Source organism: Diprion similis, chromosome 8 (assembly GCF_021155765.1).
Source record: "Diprion similis isolate iyDipSimi1 chromosome 8, iyDipSimi1.1, whole genome shotgun sequence".
NCBI classification, from domain to species: Eukaryota; Metazoa; Arthropoda; class Insecta; order Hymenoptera; family Diprionidae; genus Diprion; species Diprion similis.
The window spans coordinates 23,368,686-23,389,468 of record NC_060112.1 but is presented as its reverse complement, the minus strand read 5'-3'; the positions used below and the strand labels follow the sequence as shown (position 1 = coordinate 23,389,468).

At 40.4% G+C, this 20,783-nt stretch overlaps 1 protein-coding gene across 2 annotated transcripts in view; it reads right to left on the bottom strand.

The window, feature by feature from the left end:
- The window catches only part of LOC124410042, a 141,629-nt gene that overhangs the window by 48,358 nt on the left and 72,488 nt on the right, over positions 1–20,783 (bottom strand). For both annotated transcript variants that reach the window (XM_046888157.1, XM_046888156.1), the window contains exon 2: positions 15,614–15,776. In XM_046888157.1, coding sequence (XP_046744113.1) covers positions 15,614–15,707 — 94 coding nt within the window. In that variant the 5' untranslated portion in view covers positions 15,708–15,776. The remainder of the gene's footprint in view (positions 1–15,613; positions 15,777–20,783) is intronic.

Here is a 20,783-nt window from a genome sequence, read left to right as displayed (position 1 = left end):
AGACTATTTCATCTTATTGTCAAGAGGCGAGATCCTGTATAGTTTACGAGCAGCGTCCCGGTGATTCGAGGAAACGGCCGTTCTCTCTGTCTCTCCTTTTTCTCCTCTTTCATTTCTCCCTTTACTTTCCTTTCCTTTCCTTTTCTCTGTGTATACCTATGCCTTCGACGGAACGATATAAAAAAATGAAACCGTCGAAAGACAATAAAGCGAAATAAGCAGGGCCTCTCCAATGCAATCTTTTCACCTCTGATGTGCACCAACCACCCTTCCCATCTCTTTCTTTCTTTCTTTCTTTCTTTTCTTCCCGTGAGTTTCTGAAGATTTTTCTGTTTGTCAGCCTGACGTCGCCCTTTGCTATACTATACTATATGTTTAAGCTCTTGTATACACGGCGAAACGTTGCACACTTTCGTCAAGTGATGCTGATTGCGAAAGGCTTCTTTTCCTCTCCGCTATTCTTATACGTGCAACACACGTCTTGTCGCAGCTGAAGAAAAGTTCCGATTGTGCATTATTCAGGCTCTATAGGTATATGCATGGCATGTACGTGTAACGTAGGTACACGTTCGCGCAGTGTCTAAGGTTTTTTTTCCAATTCCTTTCTTCTCTTTTCTTCCGCACAATCGCCCCGCTTTTGCGTGTTACAAAATTCTTTCTTTTTTTTTTTTTTTTTTTTTTTTCTTTCTTTCCATTATTCACCCTGAGATTATCTTTCCGTATAGAGTGCGGTAAGGGAATTTTGATTCAGATAAAAGAATGAGAGGTAAATCAAGAAAAGAATAAAACAAAATAGGTATAATTTATATGAAATTAAACGTGACGAAGAAATTTGAAGAAGAGGAATATGGTCGAGGGGTGTATACGGAGGATATTCATTCTGGAACTTAAATCATTCCGAAGCGAGTCTTAGCTTTGTACGCAAAGGTCAGAGAAGCTGCAAGAATAACGAATTTTGCTTGATAGAAAAACTTTTGATGGAAAGAAAAAAAAAAAAAAATATGTATATATATATATATATATACGAAAAGAGAGAAAATTGTGAAGAGAAGAGCGAAGTTTGTTGCAGTCGGTGTTTCAGTGTCCCTTTCATTTCATCCTGATGAACGTTATCGCGTCGGGAATTATATGGGTGAAATGAATGAAATGAAAGAAGCAGAAGAAGAAGAAGAAGAAGATGAAGAGAAGACGCCGAGTGCGGGAGTGAAAGGAAACAAATAAGTAAAAAATCAAAATCAAAGCAAAATGTTACACGGGAATGAAAGGATGATATCGCGGTATGAAAATAAAAAAAAAAAATAAAAAAAAATAAGACCACACGTAATACAGACATCAGATAATTGGAACGTGAATATAAAGGACAGTGAGAGAAGGAAAGAAAAAAACAAAAAGCTCGTGGGAAAAGTAAAAGCTCGAAAAAGGTGACTAGGAGAAAGTTGAAAAAATAAAATAAAAAAAAAAAAAACACCAGCACATATATATATATATATATACGTATATAAAAAAGAGAAATGAAATAATCATTCTGAGGTAAACGAGCTGCAAGAAAATCCTGAAAGCTTTTTAATGTATCTCCGAAAAGTTTGTTAACAACTCGCCTGCGCACAGCAAGCAGCAGCAGCAGCAGCAGCAACTCACGGGTCACTGAATATTTCATATTTATATTTAATTAAAACAAATACTTGAGCAATTAACCTAATCCCTGCCACTTAAGCGAAACGCGCCGATGCCTCCTCCCCCTCCTTCTTCTTTCTCGCATTCCAAGAGTGAGAGAGAGAGAGAGAGAGAGATTTGCGAGCGTTAACGCCGCGGGGTTTTACGAGACAAGAAAAAGAAAAAAAGAAGATGAAGGGGGGGGGAGTGGAAAAGGAAGTTAGTTAAGGGTTCCGAATTCCCCTCCCCCCTCCCCCCCCCCCCCCCGCGCCACCCTTTCCTCCTCTCTTCGTTTCCGTCCCTCGAAGAACCGGCGTTACTTAAGGGCGCAGGATGTGGGAATGCCGATCCTTGCAGTGCCGTTTTAATATTTCATTCGAAATTAGCCCCGCAGGCGTTGCGCACTTTTTACTGCGCAATGAATTATTTAGCCAAGTTCGGCCCGAGCACAGCCTATTTTGCGATAAAAGTATCCGCCGGCCTAACGTCGATCCATCACTGTTAACCACATCGGGCTCCTCCCTCCCTCCCTCCCTCCCTCCCACCCTCCCACCCTCATTTAACCTATTCTATACGCGAAATAATACATTTCATTGTCAGTCAGCGCCACCTCGAATTTTCACAGACTAAGGGATTACTCGACGTGTTCGCGGGGGTTGCGGAAAAAAAAAAAAAACAAAACAAACAGAAGGAAAAAAAAACAGAAATAAAATATTTTTCAATTCTATTCGATGCTTATGGGAAGGAAACGAATTCATTGAGACTCAATACCGTCACTCACTTAGCGAGTTTCATTGATATAATTTACATCTTATCGTATGTGATTTACGTTTATTTATTTAGACTGTACAGAATGATCCTCAACGATATCCTTGATTTCAAATGATTGAATTTGTTTTATTTTTTTTTTTCCATCATTGATCTATGATTCAATGGTCTGAACCTGATTGCAACGTATCAGAAGCCTGGTTTTGACGTTTTGATACAGCGATCTCGAGGGCGGTACACGATTAATCATATTTAGGTCATCAAAGGATCGTGATTGATCATCCTTTTTACCCACCGCGCTTGTATAAGAAATCGAGAAAAGTACATAATCAAAGGATTTATGTATACGTGTATGTGTGAAAAAAAAAAAAAAAAAAAAAAAACACACAACAACAACGACAACAAAGAAAAAAAAGCCACGTAAAAAACAAAAACAACTTGTATCACCGCGGCGTCTGACAGGATAAAAATGCTTGTTAGCTTCGATGATCGGTGAGTTATGAACAGCAGCCTTACGTTGCTGATCATCTCCTCTATTATACTTCTCACTCATTCAGTCAGTCATCAAAGAGTTACTTTTTTTGTCGCACGCGTGTCCCCGACAGCGGCTTATAAAATACGCGATTTATGAAAAAGCCCGAAGAGCGGGCAAGATTTTTCAACGATCTCGTCATAGATAAAAGTGTTCGCAAATAGAACGAAACAAAAAAACAAAAAAAAAAAAAAAAAAAAAAAATGGTCTCTGTAAGAATAATTTTTTTCCAAATTCTCCGTTTTACACGCTGAGTAATAAAGTATTAATCAGTTAATCCGAATATTTACTTATCTTGAATTCATCCTTACGTTAATTGTTAATAAAAAACAGTCATTAAACAGTTATCATATCGATAAAAAATATATATATATATATATATATAATCATGATATGCGATGAGTGTTTCAGCAACGAAGAGGGAAAAAAAAAGGAAAAAAAATTTATACTCAATTAACAGAATGTAGAGAAATTTTTAGTGTATTTATTTGAGAAAAAAAAAAAAAAAAAAAAAAAAAAAAAAAAAAAAAAAATTTCAAAACTTATAAAAATAAACTATAGCACGTATGAACAACAATTCGCTTACCCTTCTGCAGTAATGGTAGGGGAGGAATAAGCACGGCGGTGATTGTTTATAATACCATTGAGTGTTATATATACATATATATATATATATATATATATATAAGGCGTGATATAGTAAGTACAAAGTTCTTCGTGCTTGAATTTCCGCATACACTGTGTGTGTGTGTGTGTGTGTGTGTATGTGTATTACAGATATATGTATATATTATATTACGCACGTGTGTATGTATGTCTATGTATGTATGTAGTTATACGACGTTTGCGAAACGGGGAAAAAGGAAAGAGGAGAGAAGAGAAGAGAAGAGAAGAGAAGAGAAGAGGGAAATTGCTGAAGCGTAGTTAATGGATTCGATTCGTCTATCTATCACTTAGCTCGGGCATTAGTGTCTGAAAGTTCACCCCCGTCCCCACCCCCCTCAGCCCTGGGGACTCTTCGGTCAATAGCTACGCTCCTGCCAGTACAAACTGACGTATGGCTCCTGATCGAAGTAACGGTACACACAAAAAGGGGAAATTTTCTAAATCCCCGAGGGAACAGGTGCGCCAGATGTCTCCCCTTGCTAGGGGAAATATTGCACGCGTATACATAAGAAAAGATGAAAAACAAGAAATGCAAAAGAGAAAGAGAGAGGAGAAAGGAAACGATGAAAAAAAATAAAAACAAAAATCGATCCGCGAGCTGAAAGAAAGTGAAGAGAGTGAGGATTTTGATTATTATTTTTTTCTTTTCTTTTTCTTTTTCTTTTTTATCAATGATCGAACCTGTATAATATACACGTATAAAAAACGTCACAGTACGATGCAAAAGAAAAAGAAAAAAAAAAAAAAAAAAAAAAAAAAAGAACCGGGATACTTGGAGAAAAAAGTAACGAAAACTTGCAAATCGTGATTCTAGAAAGAAATTTTATTCAAATCATATTCTCTTCTCAATGTAAAAAACGAAAAAGACACATTTTTCTCATTCCAAATTCAAGCCGAGAAGGTTACAATTGATTTTGAATTACTCATAGAAATGCGATTCTATGAGTTGGTTTTTTTTTTTTTTTTTTTTTCTTTTTGATGACATTATCAGATTCGTTGAAATTTATGTCAATGGAGTTGAATCGATGAGGTTTCAATAAAATTCGAGAAAAAAATATCTGTTCGAATAAGAAGCTATATTATTAGAAATTTAGCAGGTTTGAAAGATAGTTTTGTAAAAATTCATTCAATATAAATAAAGTAAATTACATAGAAATGCAATTGATCTTATTGTTTAAATAAAAATTAGACTTTATTGTGTAACGAAAGGAGTTTCAATTAATCACGTCGAGAAATTTCTTTTTCTCTTTTTCTCCCACTCGTCTCGCTCACTTTTTATTCGAATTATCAAAAATGAGGGATAACGATGATAACGAATGAAGGAAGAACGGAAGCCGGAAGAAAGTAAGCTAGAAATGAAAAACGGGAAAGACGAAGCTGAGTTTTTTCGGGGGTAGGGGGTGGTTTGTACGCGGATTCGTGGACGACTGGCATTATATCTATGCCTATGGACAGATGCGAGGGCTGATAGCGTCCGGCAAGGTGTCCCGGGTTTATCTTATGATATACGAACCCGGCGTGCCCGGCTCTGCCGTATATACATATACCGGGTGTACCCAGATAATTACGCGTTTTAATTATTTAATTAATCCTGACGACGTTTCGGTGTTTTATCTAGATGCTCGTTAGCGAAGCCAAGCTGTATAACCTACCCTGCGTTCCTGGGGCCGTAGGACGCACCTGCGCCCTCCTCCCCCTGCAACCGTCGTCTGCCCCCTTTATTACCCCCCCCCCCCTCCCCCCCTTGCCCCCTAAAAGTCCTATAATTAACCTAATAAAGACGCTACGAATTCCGTTCGTCTATTTCCGAGTCTCCGGCTATTTAACGTCGGGTTAAAAGCTCGGATCAATCGATGAAAGTGAACAAGACGGATGAGCGAAGAAGCTACAGCTGGTTTAGGTCGGATATTTGGGGGAGGAAGTCTAGAAATGCGTGGCGGTTTGATGATTCCATTTTATGCCGGGGAAAAAACTGGTTGCCGTGGTAAAAGGAAACAGTTTCAACGATCGAGTGGAATATTTTGATAGAATGAATTCCATTTTTAAGGGGGAAATAAATCGACTGCAAAAAATCGACTTTTTTTCATTGTATAAGTCGTTGGTATAGTTTTCAAGATTATGCTCCCAGAATTTTTAAATGAAATTCGAAATCCTGATGGAACAAATGGACAAACTGCGCGCGAAACGACGGAATAGGAGGCAAGAAACGGGGGGATGCAAGCTCCGAATGAGGCTCACGAAGGAAAAGAAGGATTGGTATGTGGTGCTGGAATCGCAGATCAACAGGTAAGCAGTTCATAGAATTTATTACTATCTCGATTTTACAGTTTTCATTGATTTTTTTTTTTTTTTCTTTTTTTTCTTTAACGCATTTTCCTCAAAACCAGTATTTTTCGATTTGTGTGCACTCTGAGTCAAAAAATTATTAACCACTACTCGTGAAAGAAATTTGTGGTTACTGTTTATTAGGTTGTCTATACCAATCTAAATGTACTTTTTATTGAAAAAGAACTGAAAATATGCTGAAAATTGAGATTTGTTTTTAAATTCCTGTAAATCGTTCAATTTTCAAGATTTTCAAGTAAAAGTTCGTTCATTTGGTTAGAAAATACATGACTAATGTGAAAAAAAATGCTGTTTTGCTTTCAGACGATTTGGCAAAATTCTGACATGTAATTGAAAACGTTAATAAAATTATCTAAAAGTTTAAATAAATTCTATTTATTTTATTCACTTGAAAAAAAAAATTCCCAAAAAAAGCTTAAAAATCGACCTTCCCACGTGGTTTCCTCCCCTTGCAAGTAATGAGTGATGGAGGGGGGGGGGGGGGGGAGGGGGGCTTAAAAAAAAACGAAAGGTCGTGTAGCCCATATTTTAAGAATAAGGAATCCTGTCCAAGTTCTAGCTACCATCATTTTGTAACCGGAAGTGTCTCCATCGAATACTTGAGGTATCGTTGATGTAAAAACGTTTTCCCGGAATTCAGGATAGAATGTCTTCTACCCGAACCCATACACACACTCACACATACACACAGTGTGTGGGAAATGCTGGAAAACGGTTTTCTCGTTGACGAAAGGTAATTTTTTTTTTTCACCGAAAAGTCGAGTTAACGTAACGGAACATCAGGAACAAAATCCTTATTTCGCAATTTTAGAACGACTTTGAAGAAATTGACTATTCAAAATAAATTTTCTTCACCGTGTTTATTTAACCAAATTCCAGACAATCCCAAAGGTGCAAATTAACGATTTTTCTTAAACATTCATCGTTACAGTATAACGTTACCAACTTCGTTTTCATCAATTCTCTTATTAATCTTCAGGGTTCAATTAAAACTATTTAATTAAATTTATCCAATAATTACACGATCGATAATGAGACAAAAAATTTTTTTTTTTCTTCTCGTTCCCCCTATTCCGGAGTTAGAAAACGGAATTGTTCATGTCAAGCAAAATGAAAATAATATGTGATAGATTGCATAGAGAAGAGAAGAGAAGGGAAGCTTACTTCCTTAATATGATTATTTATCGCCCGATATAATATATAATCACATGTGTGTGAAAATTGCAAGTGCGAATCGTGCAAGGAAAGCCGGTCATGGCGTGTCGCCTGTATTTTATACCGATCCTCTCTCTCTCTCTCTCTCTCTCTCTCTCTCTCTCTCTCTCTCTTTCATCCTCTACCAATAAATTCCGAGATGCTGGGAGATGTGAAATACTGCCGTAGGACAGCGTAAATCACCGGCCAATAACGAACCACGAAAAATTTTCATCCACCTGAAAAAGGTTTCTCGCTTTAATATACAGCTGCTGGTTCTGCCGTTGGAAACGCGCACACGTTCTTCTCCGGAATAATTAATGGGCGAAAGTTGTCAGACGTATAAAGAATAAAATTAAGTCTCATCTCTCGTTTTCCCCTGTGCATATTGTATTGTATTATTATATGGTTAAATTTATACGTGCGTGTAACAAATAAAAAAAATAAAAAAAATAAAAATAAATAGAAACGTTTTAGGTAGGACCCAAGGCGATATTAATCAATTGTTCAATTTTTTACAACCACCGAAACAGTATCCCTCTGCATGAGAGCAGATACGAGGATCTTCCGAATGCAGGTCAAAGAATAGAAACCGGGTTTCCCGGACACACGTGTAGTACGGCGAATGGTGGGTATAATAAATGATGAATGTGAAAATCGACGATCTGAGTGACGTCGTTGGTTATATACGGGGAGTGAAGTTCTCTACTGCCTTGTCATTTTCGTATACGCATCGTTTGTAATTCCTCCTCGACGGGATACGTTGCGCTGGGTGTTCTGAATAATTCCGTATCAATCCTCACACGCGGTGCTACTTTGTGTCTCTACGTACGTACGTACAATACATATGTGTAGGGTTGGGCGTGTATTTGGTTCATACAGAAACGAAGGAGGGTTGCTGGATGGGCGGCTGATCCGTGGGCGGTGTGCTTTCACTAAAAATTTGAGAGTGTCAACGGGGCGACAATACGGGAATACCGAGCCCCGTGCCGCGAGGGTAATGCCGAGGGTGGATAATGGCGTCGAAATGGAAAGCCGTAAAGCGGCGAACAAACCCACCACCCCCACCCCTTTCTCTCTTTCTCTCTTTCTCTCTTTCTCTCTTTCTCTCTTTCTCTCTACGCTGGTCTCGTTAACAGCGATTTTACCGCTACGTTCGCCCTTTGTTTCTCCCATAGACGAGAGCCGTACGCCAACATTCGGGAGAGATTTTCGAAGCTGATACCTTCCAGCCCCGTATAGGTAGGGAGGTATTGGGTTGGCATTGGCATTCCTGTATTAGTTGCCTCAAATAGGCGAACTTTCAACTCCGACATGCGACCGTGGTTCGCGAGCACTTCACCTTTTTTTTTTCAAAATACCCGATACTGTCGTCTCTTTGTGTCCCTTTTTCCCACGTATTCTGTTTTCCACCATTTCCGGTTACATCTATTTTGCTCTCTACATTATTAGTCGCATGGTTCGCTTTTGATGCGGTTACAGATCCGTCGATTCTTTGATACCGAGAGCTTAGTTTTTACACTATCGAACATTGGGATGTTGAAATATTTAGAATAATTTTTAACATTCATTCCGGGAGTTTTGTGGTTAGATCGACACCAAATTATAAAGTCTATTGAAGAATGTGACGCGTTTTTATTTCACTGTATACATAAAGCTTGAGGTGATTATTGCACTTCATCTTTCTATAACAAAAGAGAGAGAAAAATAAAATCATTCAACAATTTCAATCTCACAATCGTTAACTCGAAAAAGCTAGAGGATCTGATTTGATCCACGACGCCTCGAAGGGGTTGGAACGAGCCGAGATTCGGAAGGGGTTCGTTTCGGCACCCCTGTATAAGCCGCACGCGTGTCGATAAATTAACGAAATAACCCGGGCCTAACTAAACTTGGAACAAAGTAGAATAAAAAAAAATAAAAAAAACAAAAAAAAAAAAAACAAAAAACAAATAACCAGAAGCTTGTGGTTACACGAGCAAGGAATGCATTATGAACGTAGAAGAGACCGACGTTCGGCAGTCGAGCAATGCCGAAGGACGAGGGGTTGTCGCATAGCTCTCGAGATTGTCGGTGATTTAATTACCCTGTGGGTACGAGGGTGCAACGGTAATCCCCGGGAGTAAGTAATACACGGACAATAATGAACGCGTCCACGCTGCCTAAGGAATTTAAGAAGAGCAAGTGAGTTGAGGAAGAAGAAGAAGAAAAAGAGGACGTTTAAAGCCGGCGCCGGGACGACGTTTGTTTCACTTTTCCTCACTCTCTCTTCTTCCATTTTATTTGTTTCTATTATTTTTCACGTGTCGGTTCGTCCCCGGTGCGAAGGAACTGTGCACTCCTAAGGCGCCTATTATTAGTCCTAATAGACCATATGTTACGGCGCCTTGTCTCTCCGGGCGACTTGCCTGGGTGGCATGACTCGACGTCGACGTAAACGAGGAAGAGGAAAAGGAGGAGGAAGAGTCGGACGACAACGAGCTCGACACCCCGTGCGAAGGAACAAGTCGTCGTCGTCGTCTTCGTCGTTGTCTTCGGTCGTTGACCATTTTGCTCGCACCCCGTAATTGTGACTTGCAATTAAGGGATTTGAATCACCTTGAAGTAGTAGCTGCAGTTCTCTTTCACCAGAGGGCAAAACTGCTCAAGGTTCATGTCGCAATTTGATTTTTTCTATCTTATTTTTGTTTTCTTTTTTCATTGCCGAAGCGAACTCGAGTACGTATAGGACGACCCGACACTTTGAACGAGCGATGAGCTTCAGAGAAGTTGAGAGCAGCTCCTACGACCTCCATAAACGTCAATAGACACCGTATGAACAACCATCCAATTAACACTTCTTGGGGCTTTTCGCAGTAAACAGAGGAGAACACGAACGTCTTATCATCGGCAAGTAAACGTCACGGGGTTCGTCGTTTAAGCACGATTATAACGACGATGGATAAACACTCATGGAAGCATGATGTGACGGAGAAACAAATATGGATGGACACTTTCGAGGTTTGTGGATACGATTAGGAAAAGCGACTATATATGAACTGGAAGCTTATATATGCTGCATTCGGTAATCAACGATGACTACAAACTGATGAATCAGGATGAAGAAGAAGGTGAGCAACATCCAATCGAACCCCAGGAAGGGGTGGAAATGAAACTAGCAATAAAAAAAATTAGGGTACGAGGGTGTAACCAGTGGAGTATAAGGTTGGTGGTTATGCCACGAGTGTCCGACGCAATTACTTTCACCAGGAGTCCAAAAATATAATCCAAGTGGCAGAAGCCGTCATAGAGCGAGACATCCGGCGTATATCATTCCTAAATACGCCTTCCTTGAAAAGTGCTTCTTCTTCTTCTTCTTCTTCTTCTTCTTCGTCTTCTTCTTCTCGTGTGGAGAGCAGAGGTTTCCTATTAACGACGCCGAATCTGTCTGGCTAACGTATATCTCAGGGTCGGGTGGGCGTGTATATCTCCACTACTGCCATACCATCGCACCACCACCACCACCACCACCACCACCACTAGCAACGGCTAAAGAAAACTTATTATCCGAAACTTTTTCGAATGATTTATACGACCCTCCACCCAGCGGAATATATAGAGCGATAAATCTCCAGAGAGCTCGGCTCGTTCGCCACCACATCGAACCGAGCCAAGTGAGTCGCCAGATATTAATTACTCGATATAACCGTCGCTGAGTAGCCGAGTGTTATACCGGTGATATACTGTTATTATTGCAAGGGGAGAATTTCTCAGACATTTGTTCCTTACCATTTCGAGAGTTGCAACGTGTATCGATTAACGCCCGGCTCATGCTTCGCGGACTTGAGGGGATATTGGACCAGTAATCCGGTACGATTTCACCCTCGAAACCTACCCTCGCATTCTAATTCCTCGTAGAAAATTTTATACCATTCGGGGCAGTTCGCTCTTCTCGTAAACCGGAAATTACACCTTCGTTGTTATCTCTTCTTCAATTTTTCTCCCAATTATTATCGTTCCAGAATCACCCTTTGCCTGGTTCTTGAGCTCGTTGGAATATTTTTACCGTTCCTCAGTCTTCGTTCCCCGATACAGAGATCTTGCAGTATTCTGACTCCGAATTTCCCGCATTTCCGCATTTCATCGACCCGACGACCCAAGAATCCTGCACCCGAATGCACTCGGGGGATGAAAGTAACTCGTCTACTGCAGTGGCACAGCAGCAGAGAAAATGTTGGTTACAGAGCATCGATTTGAGAGAGGGTGAAACGTGCCTGGAGACGTTGTTGCGTTTCGTTCTTCATCGTCCTTTTCGTTGAGCTTCTCATTTGGGCTCAGATCCAAGAATTTCCATCAAGAGAGAGAGAGAGAAAGAAAAAGAGAAAGATGTACGCGGTGACAATGAGTAACAAAACTGTCTGTCTGAGAATTCAAAAACCAGCTTAGGGGCGTCGTCTGCTGAGGTATACTTGGAACCAGAAAAACAGTGAAGGAATGGCGCGGAATTTGAAAAACTTGTCGGTTCGTTTGTCCGAATCCACGATGTTGCGAGTACATGAATCCCAGCCGTAGACGAGAGTCGGGAACATCGTCGTCGTCGTCGTCCCCGAGGGTTTGGAGCTTCGCAAGTTTGACGCTCTCTTCCACAAACACTCGAAGGTCCGCCCCTTCCACGGACGATATCTCGGGTGCTGCAGCGTTTATTTAACGGCAATCTATAAAAGTATCGTAAAACTTCCCTAAAACATGCCGTGGCAGTAAACTACTTTGCTCCTAGTTGATACACTCATGTCTACTCACTCAGCTCCTCCCGTTGGAAACTTCTTCTTTTTTCCTTCTTCTTCTTCGTCTCTATTTTACCGCACCTCAGGTGCGGCTACGGGAGTTTTCTCAGCTCTGGTTCATCGCCCTGAACCTTTCCATCGCCGCGTTCAAACGAGAGAGATAGAGGAAAAAATAAAGAAGAGAAGAACCACCACTTCGTACCTACATTTAACACACACTTTTCCTTCGCACAGTAACACTTCTCTTAGTCATGGTCTTCCTCCCTGTACCGCACCTAATTGCCCATCCAACGAATGATATCCGACAGAGTCCCGGAATATAAATAAAACCTTCGGAGCACCGTAGCGATGCTGAGGTTCGCTGCACCAACAGCTCTATTTGCCTAATCATTTATCAACCAAAGAGGACGGTGCATGCGCTTTCGTTAATTATATATAGTAAGCGAATCGAATAATTACTTGGACGGAATTCGCGGATGCGTACGTCGTCCCGACGATGATCCCAATTCGCTTTATACATCAAACTTTCACAATGGCTTCCAGAAATCGAGCGTGCCAAGGAACGAGCTCGGGTGTAATCATCTCGAGTGATACGAGAACTCGTGTGGCCCGTTACTTGACTTACTACAGAGTTAAAGTCACGCGAGAGCACTTCGAGCTCATGCTGCTACTGCCGCTGCCTAAACTCCTACGAAATTGCTCCAAGTCACGTGAAACCGTGTCAAGTACCTCGACTTCCAACGCGACGTTGTTGTACAGAAGGTACTGCGAAATTGGTTAGTCCGGATTTCACACTCCGAAAAGTTCGTTGGAGCCATTTTCTTTGAGATACATCAGGCGAGACACGTTCGCATAGGTGGATGCAGGTGTGCATGCATTCCAAAGTGTCACGAAGTCACGACGAAGACTGTTGGAGCTTAAATTAAAGAAGTGTAAATGAAAGTTATAAATACGAAGAAAAAAATCTGGAAAGTGAGGAAATTTTTGAAGAGTTACCGTTTTAGAATCTATCAAACCATTTCTAATTTCTGAAATAGCAGAAGAAGAAAGAGAAGAGAAAGATCGAGAGAGGAGCAGAATTGTGGAGAAGTGACAAGAGCAGCAAGGTTTGCGACAAATGGCGGTTTTCGACCACACAGAGGAGAATCGTGCAGGGACATCCAACTGACAAATAAACGTGAGTTTGAGATAGTTCGCCTTTCTCCGAGCAATGTCTATCCACAAGAATAATATATCCGAGCATGTGTGCGTCTTGAACGGTCGTGTGGCTGAAATGCCTGTCTGTCTTTTGGTAGAAGGCAGTTACAAACGCGGTCGCATTTCTATCCTCCCTTGACTCCACTGACTATGGGAGGAACTTGACGTAAGGCGGGGATTTTGAACAAGAATAGAAGAGAGACGAGAAGCTGACAGAAAGACAGGAGACGAGCTACCCACTGATGGACGGATGGACGGATGGACGGACAGGCCGACAGATGGCCTCGCAATTTTACTACGACCAACGGTGCATTCCGTCTCAGCTCAATCAGCCCGACTCATTAAAGCCTGATTTTTCTTACAAGTAGACCCTAATTTTCCCGATTTTTCAAGGAAATCTTGACTAATTGTACGTGATTCTGTTTTATCAGTTTTAATTTGCGATTTTCAATGCTGGAGTCATTTGTGTATCGTGTGATTATTGTCTAATTATGTAATGTTCAAATTTTAAGATTTTTGATTCTCATATCATTGCGCAATTGATTTCGAATTCGATTTTCATTCACCCAGATTCAAAACAATATTATATCTATCTCGTGTCGTAAAGCATGAAAGACTGAATTTTCGAATCACGTACGAGGTTTGAGTAATTGCTCAAGTTTTTTTCTTTTCCTTTTTTCTTTTTTCTCAATTGTTGTACGAACAGGAGCAGGATAATAAATTAGGCATAATACACACGGGTCACGTTATATTATTTCAAAGATAAGATCCTCGGAAAAGAGAGAGAGAGAGAGTTAAGAAAAAATTTCCTCCCGAACGACTTAATTTATGTATGTGATATTTATATACCTGCATCATACATACGTACCCAACCATATATACATATATATCTTTATATCTTTATACGAAGTATAATGCGAAAAGCAAATATTTCTATCCGTAGATATTCTAATTTCTTTTTCCCATCCTTTCTGCTCTTGAATCCAAGCTCTTGCTCCAATTATCGAATTGAAGCATCAACCTTTGTAATAACAATACTAAATCTAACGTAATCTCACGAGTTATCGTGAAATTTCGTACACTCTGGATATTTTTTTTTTCAAATATTCTGTGTCTTTTTGGGTAGCAAGTTCTAGTTTTCTGTTACTTTTTTTTTTTTTGTGCTAAAATCAAAAAACAATAAATCAAGACGTCGCAGTGGAAAAATCCCCTGAATGTTAAGAAATATTTTTGATACTGTGATTTACTTATCTCTGTAAATTAGTTTTTTTTTTTTTTTTTCTTAAAAAGATAAAAAAAAAAAAAAAAGAAGAAGAACCGTTAGCAGCGTCTCGATTCAATCACAAGATATTGCGAAGCTCTTGCATCCACACATTTGTGATACATTTATGATCGATATAGATCTCGAAGTACTTTGCATACGATCGTTCTCACATATATTGTAATTGGAGTTATTCGACTGTGCAGGGATGTGGACGGCAGATCTGTATGTATGAATAATATGTCGAATAAAATCGGACGTAAGTACCCACGTAGCTTTAGGGGTGGTTAAGGTACATACACACCGTTGAGGTATCTGCAGAAATAAAGCGGGCAATAAAGCGCAATAAGGTAATAAAAGTTAGGCGATAACTGGGACACCGTGTTTATACGCTGTAAATTCACCTTACGAAGATATTGTCCGAGGAGCTGGGAGGGTCCGAGGCACCCCTGCGGAGAGAGTATAAGCCCAGGGGTTGTTGTAGCCGTGAGCCTTGGGTCGCTCGGCGTCGCCGCACGCAAGTTGCCCATTAAAATTCGATCAGATAGTCTTATATTTGCTTTGCGATTAGGCGAATGCTTCTTCAAAAGAAGTTCTTTTTGGCGGGCATAAATTTCACCCCAATTAACTATATATGTAGATATTATATGTATAATACATTTACAAGCTACCGCACCGTTCACATTTCTATTGTTATTATTGTTATTATTCTTATTATTATAATACACCTTTCATTTCCTTCGCAAGCATCCATTGAATTCTCCGACCAAAATTACGAGCTCAAAGAAAAGAAAAGAAAAGAAAAGAAAGGAAAAGAAAAGAAAAGAGGAGAGGAGGAAGGGGAAGCAAGTCGAGAGTTATAAATAACCTCCAGTCCTTCTCCCCCTGACGAATTCATTCAGATAAAGTTAATCTCTTCGTAAGTGTGATTCTCGGTGACCTCTGACCTCTTCAAACCCCTGGTCTGCAGCCTGACTTTCGAAGAACATTTGATCTAAGGGGTTGGTGGTGGAAACAGGAAAAAAAAAAAAAAAAACAACGAAAAGACAAGAAACCGCGGAGTCGAATCGACAGATACACCTCGGGGTAAAAAAGTGAATACAAAAAGGGTAAAAAAAAAAAAAAAAAAAAAGAAAAGAAAAAAAACCAAAAATCTTATGGAATTTCGTTAGAGATAGGTATGCATGGTTTTTGTATTTTTTTTTTTCTCTCACTAAACTCGCAGTCACTCACCTCCTTGTCGTGAATTGAAGGCCCAGCTGTTGTCAGCCGCGACGAGTAACAGCAGCAACGGGCTGAAAATCGGCGTTATCAAAGATGGCGGCATATTTCCTTACGGGCTCCTTTCGCACCTCGGCGATATTTCGTTTAACCCACACCCCTCATCACACCCAACCTGAAACAGAGTTGCAAAGTGGATATGGATTAATCATGGCGGTGCTGCCCACCGCGAACGGTGTTGGAAGGGGGGTGGAGGGGGGATGTTGCATAAGTAATTGCAGGTTTTTGTGTAGTGTAAGCTTGACTGATTATTGTCTCGTTCCATTAATCACAGACCTAGATTCTCCACTCCTTAGAGCTGAGCTGGGGATTCGCGGGCCGACGTATCTACCGGCTGATGAAATTCCGCAAACACGCGTTGACTAGACGAATAACTCATTCGAACTGTCAGACGTTGAAGAAACGTTTGTACCTACAGGTACTGTTATTAATCGGCTCTATACTCTATACGGTGAAATTGCGATGAAAAATATCCAACGAGAATTTTTAACACAACAACTGTGTATATAACGCGGTGTGAGCTTAAGCTGTTGCTGTATACTTGTATTTGTATGTATATTTAAAAACTCTGATAATCATCTTTTATATACCTACACTGGGAAAAGTTTCGCAGCGTTTGCTTTACCGGGATATAATGTTGTCCGTAAAAAAGAAAAAACAAAAACATGAGTTTTTCATTCTCACACTGATCGCGAATCTGAAATCAAATTTTGAAAATTTAAAACGTAAACTTCTGCACAGAGTCTTTTGACTGTATTTGATTAAAATTGAAATTTTCATCCACCATATTGTATACAAAATTCGACTCAGTATACAATAACGCGTGAGTCAAAGGGTGAAAATTTCCATATATTGAGCACAAGAAGGAGAAAGACTTTCGAATCGTGCAGTGATGAGATTTCTCAATATTGGCGTTGGATCTTTCCTCGATTTTCAAATCGGCCAAAATTCTCTCTCACACCTCACTCCATACGCTTACAAACAACCGTAATAAAAAAAGATTTTCTATTCCATTCTATTCTCTCACCCCGTAGACTGAAATTACTGTTATTCGTTTTCCAGATCCAGATTAAACTCGCAAGGGTAAAATGCCTGCATGGCTCTGATCACGCCAGGTGTTAACAGTCAACGATTCTTATTGCCATACACTCATGGCATAATGCCTAATGATCCCAGCAGCGATTTACTCGACAATAAAAATTAGGGGTTTCGGCAACGACGTTACATTACATCCTAATTCATTTTCTTCTTCCAAAAAATCATAAAATGTACGCCCCGATCCCTCCCTTCGTCCTTCCCTTCCGTTCTTTAGATCAATATAAAACACAATGGCTGTTTGCTTTCCACCCCGTACACGTGCTTTCAATTTTCACTACCATAATACGTAGGTACATTAATATTATCCACAAGCTCTAAATTTCTTTGCAATTACCACGGTAATGCTTCCGTTAAATTCTTATCATCATAAATCTCGACGATAATTGATTATATCGTTACCTTATCGTTTCTCTTTATGCACTTTTCAAACTTTGCTAATCATAAGAGTTCCAATAACTAATCATTCCAATTCGTGAATTCAGAAATTTCCGGACAACAGATTTGGATCTCATTTCTAGCGTATAGTCGCTCACTCGGCGTCTGGTTTCTACTTTCCAAATTGAATTTCCCTCGGCGTAAAAATGACATCCTTTTGGTAAAAATATTCTCACATCTCCTGCCACCGCACCAGTCAGAAAAGCGAAGTCGCTGCAGGCGTTTCATTATCCTCACTGTTCTCCGCACGAAAATTGGCAGTCTCACTAGCTCAAAAATATTTATAACGTTGGTGTAAATGTCGAACGTTTTCTACCAACCGGTGAATTCCTTTCTCCTGCGACGTTGTACCAGCTCTATACCTTCGAAGGACTACGCTAAAGGATGCTTCGCAGTCTCTCAGCAACTTGTCTCGTCCTGATTTTCCCACGTAAAAACCGACCCCATTTGACCTTGGTTTGAAATCCACCTTCGCAAAGTCGTGATCCTTCGCATCTTAACGCGTTTTTTTTTTAACGTCACGTGTCTTTTCTGCGGATTATGGATGATCCGCGAGTCTAGACGCGGGAGTGGTGTTTGTCCGGATTAAGGAGGTTCGGATCCTGCGAGTGCAGGACCTCCGAAAGTGAATTCGACAAGTGCCACCACCCTCCATGTCCTAATCGCTTAATTCGACGGCTCGCACGATGCATGCAGGATACCTGCGTCAGTCGTCGAAAGATTTACGAGCTCTCGATCCTTCGGAGGGGAAGGAAGGATCTTTACGACCCCGTGAACAGTACGCGCGTCGCCTTCCACCGACAAGGAACGACGTACAAGCCTATATTCCAGTCGTTCCTCTTTTCTCGAAACATGAAGGAACTCGAGGTTCCGCGATCCTTGATCCTTGATGAATTTATCGAGACTCAACTTCCGTGCCAATCGTAATAATCCTCAGGGATAACGTGGCGTACCAAACCAAGGCTAAGGATCAGGAGATCAAGCCCGAGATATTCGAAGGCCGTAAATCACACTCATTGGTCATTCGAGCAAGAGTCCTTTGACCAGCATTAGTCACATTTTTCTATACTCCATGCCTGAATAAGTCGAAGGTTGAAAAAAGCGATTCGAAGCAATCCGTGCAAAAAAATATATCATATTTAATTCGACTCGAGGATTATCGCTGGTCGAAAATTGGTCAAGCCAAGTCGGAATTCCCTCGTCCCCCTCGGGACGACTTCCCGAGAGATTAAAGGTCCCGACGACGGTCCCGCAGACGTTTCACTTCCTTCACTTCCTTCTCCTCACTTCGACTTGTTTATTTTTATCCCTCGGCGACCGGGACGCGGGTGACGACGAGCCCCACGTCGGAATAGCTATCCCCTCGCCTTGGGTTTCCATTATGCTAAACCGCAAATGGAGTCCTGCGATCAAGTGTCTCCGGCCTGCTGCCGCACAATGGATAACCTCGGGGGCGGTGTAGGGTTACTCAGAAATTAAACTTCCCCTTGTGTCCATGCGGATATCTGCCACTGTGTTACATGCGATGAGGATTTCGGATAAAAAATCAATCATTCGTTACTCTTCGTCGAATTTTTCGACCGAGAATGGTTCCCAGAATTTTCTTTTACTTTAGGTATTTTTGGATCGGGTTACACGCCGTGGAAATTAGTTGTGTTTTATAATCTGAATTTTCGCCGAAAGCGATCTTTTTCAACAAAGAATAGCGGACGAATTTCACTCCGATAAAAACTGCAAGGAAAAATCAAGTCTCGAGTCACTTACGTCTTGGTCTAAAAATTCTCGAAAAAACTTCGAGCCAATCCATGGGAGCTAATAATTAGAAAATTGGGTTTCCGCGTTTTTTTTTAGCAGTAAAAATCGAACCCACGATTCAAAAAAACTAAAACCCAGTGAAAAACGTTTTTTTTTTTTTTGTACACTCTACACCGTAGATAAAAATAAAAAAAATCGTCGTTGGTGAGTGTCTTAGTTCGATTTGGCACGGAACGCCCTACGTACAAGTACTAACTAGTTTATTCCCTGTACTCGTAACTCCAGAATATCTCCTCAACCTACACCAGGGACTATTTTATTCGCTTCGTTATTTCCGCGGTAGATTTTACGCTTGAAACGATCCAAAGTTCGGTGTTTAAGCAAAACGTCGTCAGATGAAAAGAATGCCCGAACAAATTGTTTCCACGTTCGTTGTTCCCAATTTTTGAACCTACTTACTACCTACTTTCAACCTACAAGAAAAATTACAACACGTTTATAACTCGAAATAAAAATTTGCAGCCTCTTTCAATCGTCTCGTCACGTCACGTTTGATACACTCAAATTTTCTCACTCCAAGTCATTTTCGAGTAGGTAGAAGGTACGCGTAGGTACAATGGGCTGAGTGTGACCCATATATTCTATTCACCATGGCGAACCGAGCGGTTTGAGTAACACAAGAAGGCTAAGTCTTCGGTGTGTCGGGGAGGGGGATGAGGGGGATGAGGGGGATGAGGGTGAAGGAGGCTGCAAGACGGAGGGTCGAAGTCGTGCTAAGCAACTTAGATTAGTTGAATCGACTGGCCGCGGGTTGGCAGACCGCCAGGTCAAATTGTCAAGAGAATTGGCGGCATCCCGCCATTTCTCTCTTTCACCTTCTTTTCACGGATTTCAAGATTATTTTCTTTCTTTCGCGCGACTACCCCCCTCCCCCCCCGCTACCGCCGCCGCCCCCTTCGTTCTCTCTTCTTTTTCTCTTTTATCCTCCTTCTTCTTCATCTACTTAGTTTTTTTTCTTTCTTTTTTTTTTTATTTTTCTTTTACTCCCTGACGCTGCTGTTCGAAAGCTGAGAAAAAGAGAGAAAAAAAAATTATACCGATCAGCGATACCGCGCTGTGCAGTTACACCGGCAATTATTCGGGCTTGCACAACGATTTATACATTTAGGTACGTGACTGGAAATATCATCGCAGATTGAAACAATGAGCAATGGAAAGAAAAATGATGACGCTGTTTGGAGTCGGTTGAGTTGAGTGTCGAATTTAAGGGAAGGTATGGTGGGCATTGGGGTGGGGGTCAAAACTTGGAAGGGTTAATATTGCGAATGGCCGATATATCGAAATTACAAACATGGGAGAATATAATAATGAGAGATGAATTGTTCGAAATCTTGATTGTTGAAAGTGTCGCTGATTAGAATGTTTACTAATCAGTATTTCGATTTTTTATACTTTCAATTTACTTCACATGAACTTTCAAAATTTTCGTTATTCTAAGATCAAATTTTCACGTCTTTTAAAATTCGATGTTTTGCTCTTTCCATCAATCCACTATTTCAGTTTTTTATTACCACGAGGCCAGGATTCTGAGCCCTGAAAAAACTTCATCGGGATATCTTTAAAACCTTTATCCAGGCAGAATATTTTTAATAATTCAAACTATGGAATCTGACAACCAGTTTTGTGACTTTATATCGTAAAAAATTCATATCGTCAACACGAATTTTTAGTCTGGATTCTAGTCGTCAAATTTTTATAAATGTTCAAATACAACAGTTTTATCAGATGAATTTTACTTTTTTATATATGTTGAAAAAAAAAACCTTTTTTCTCA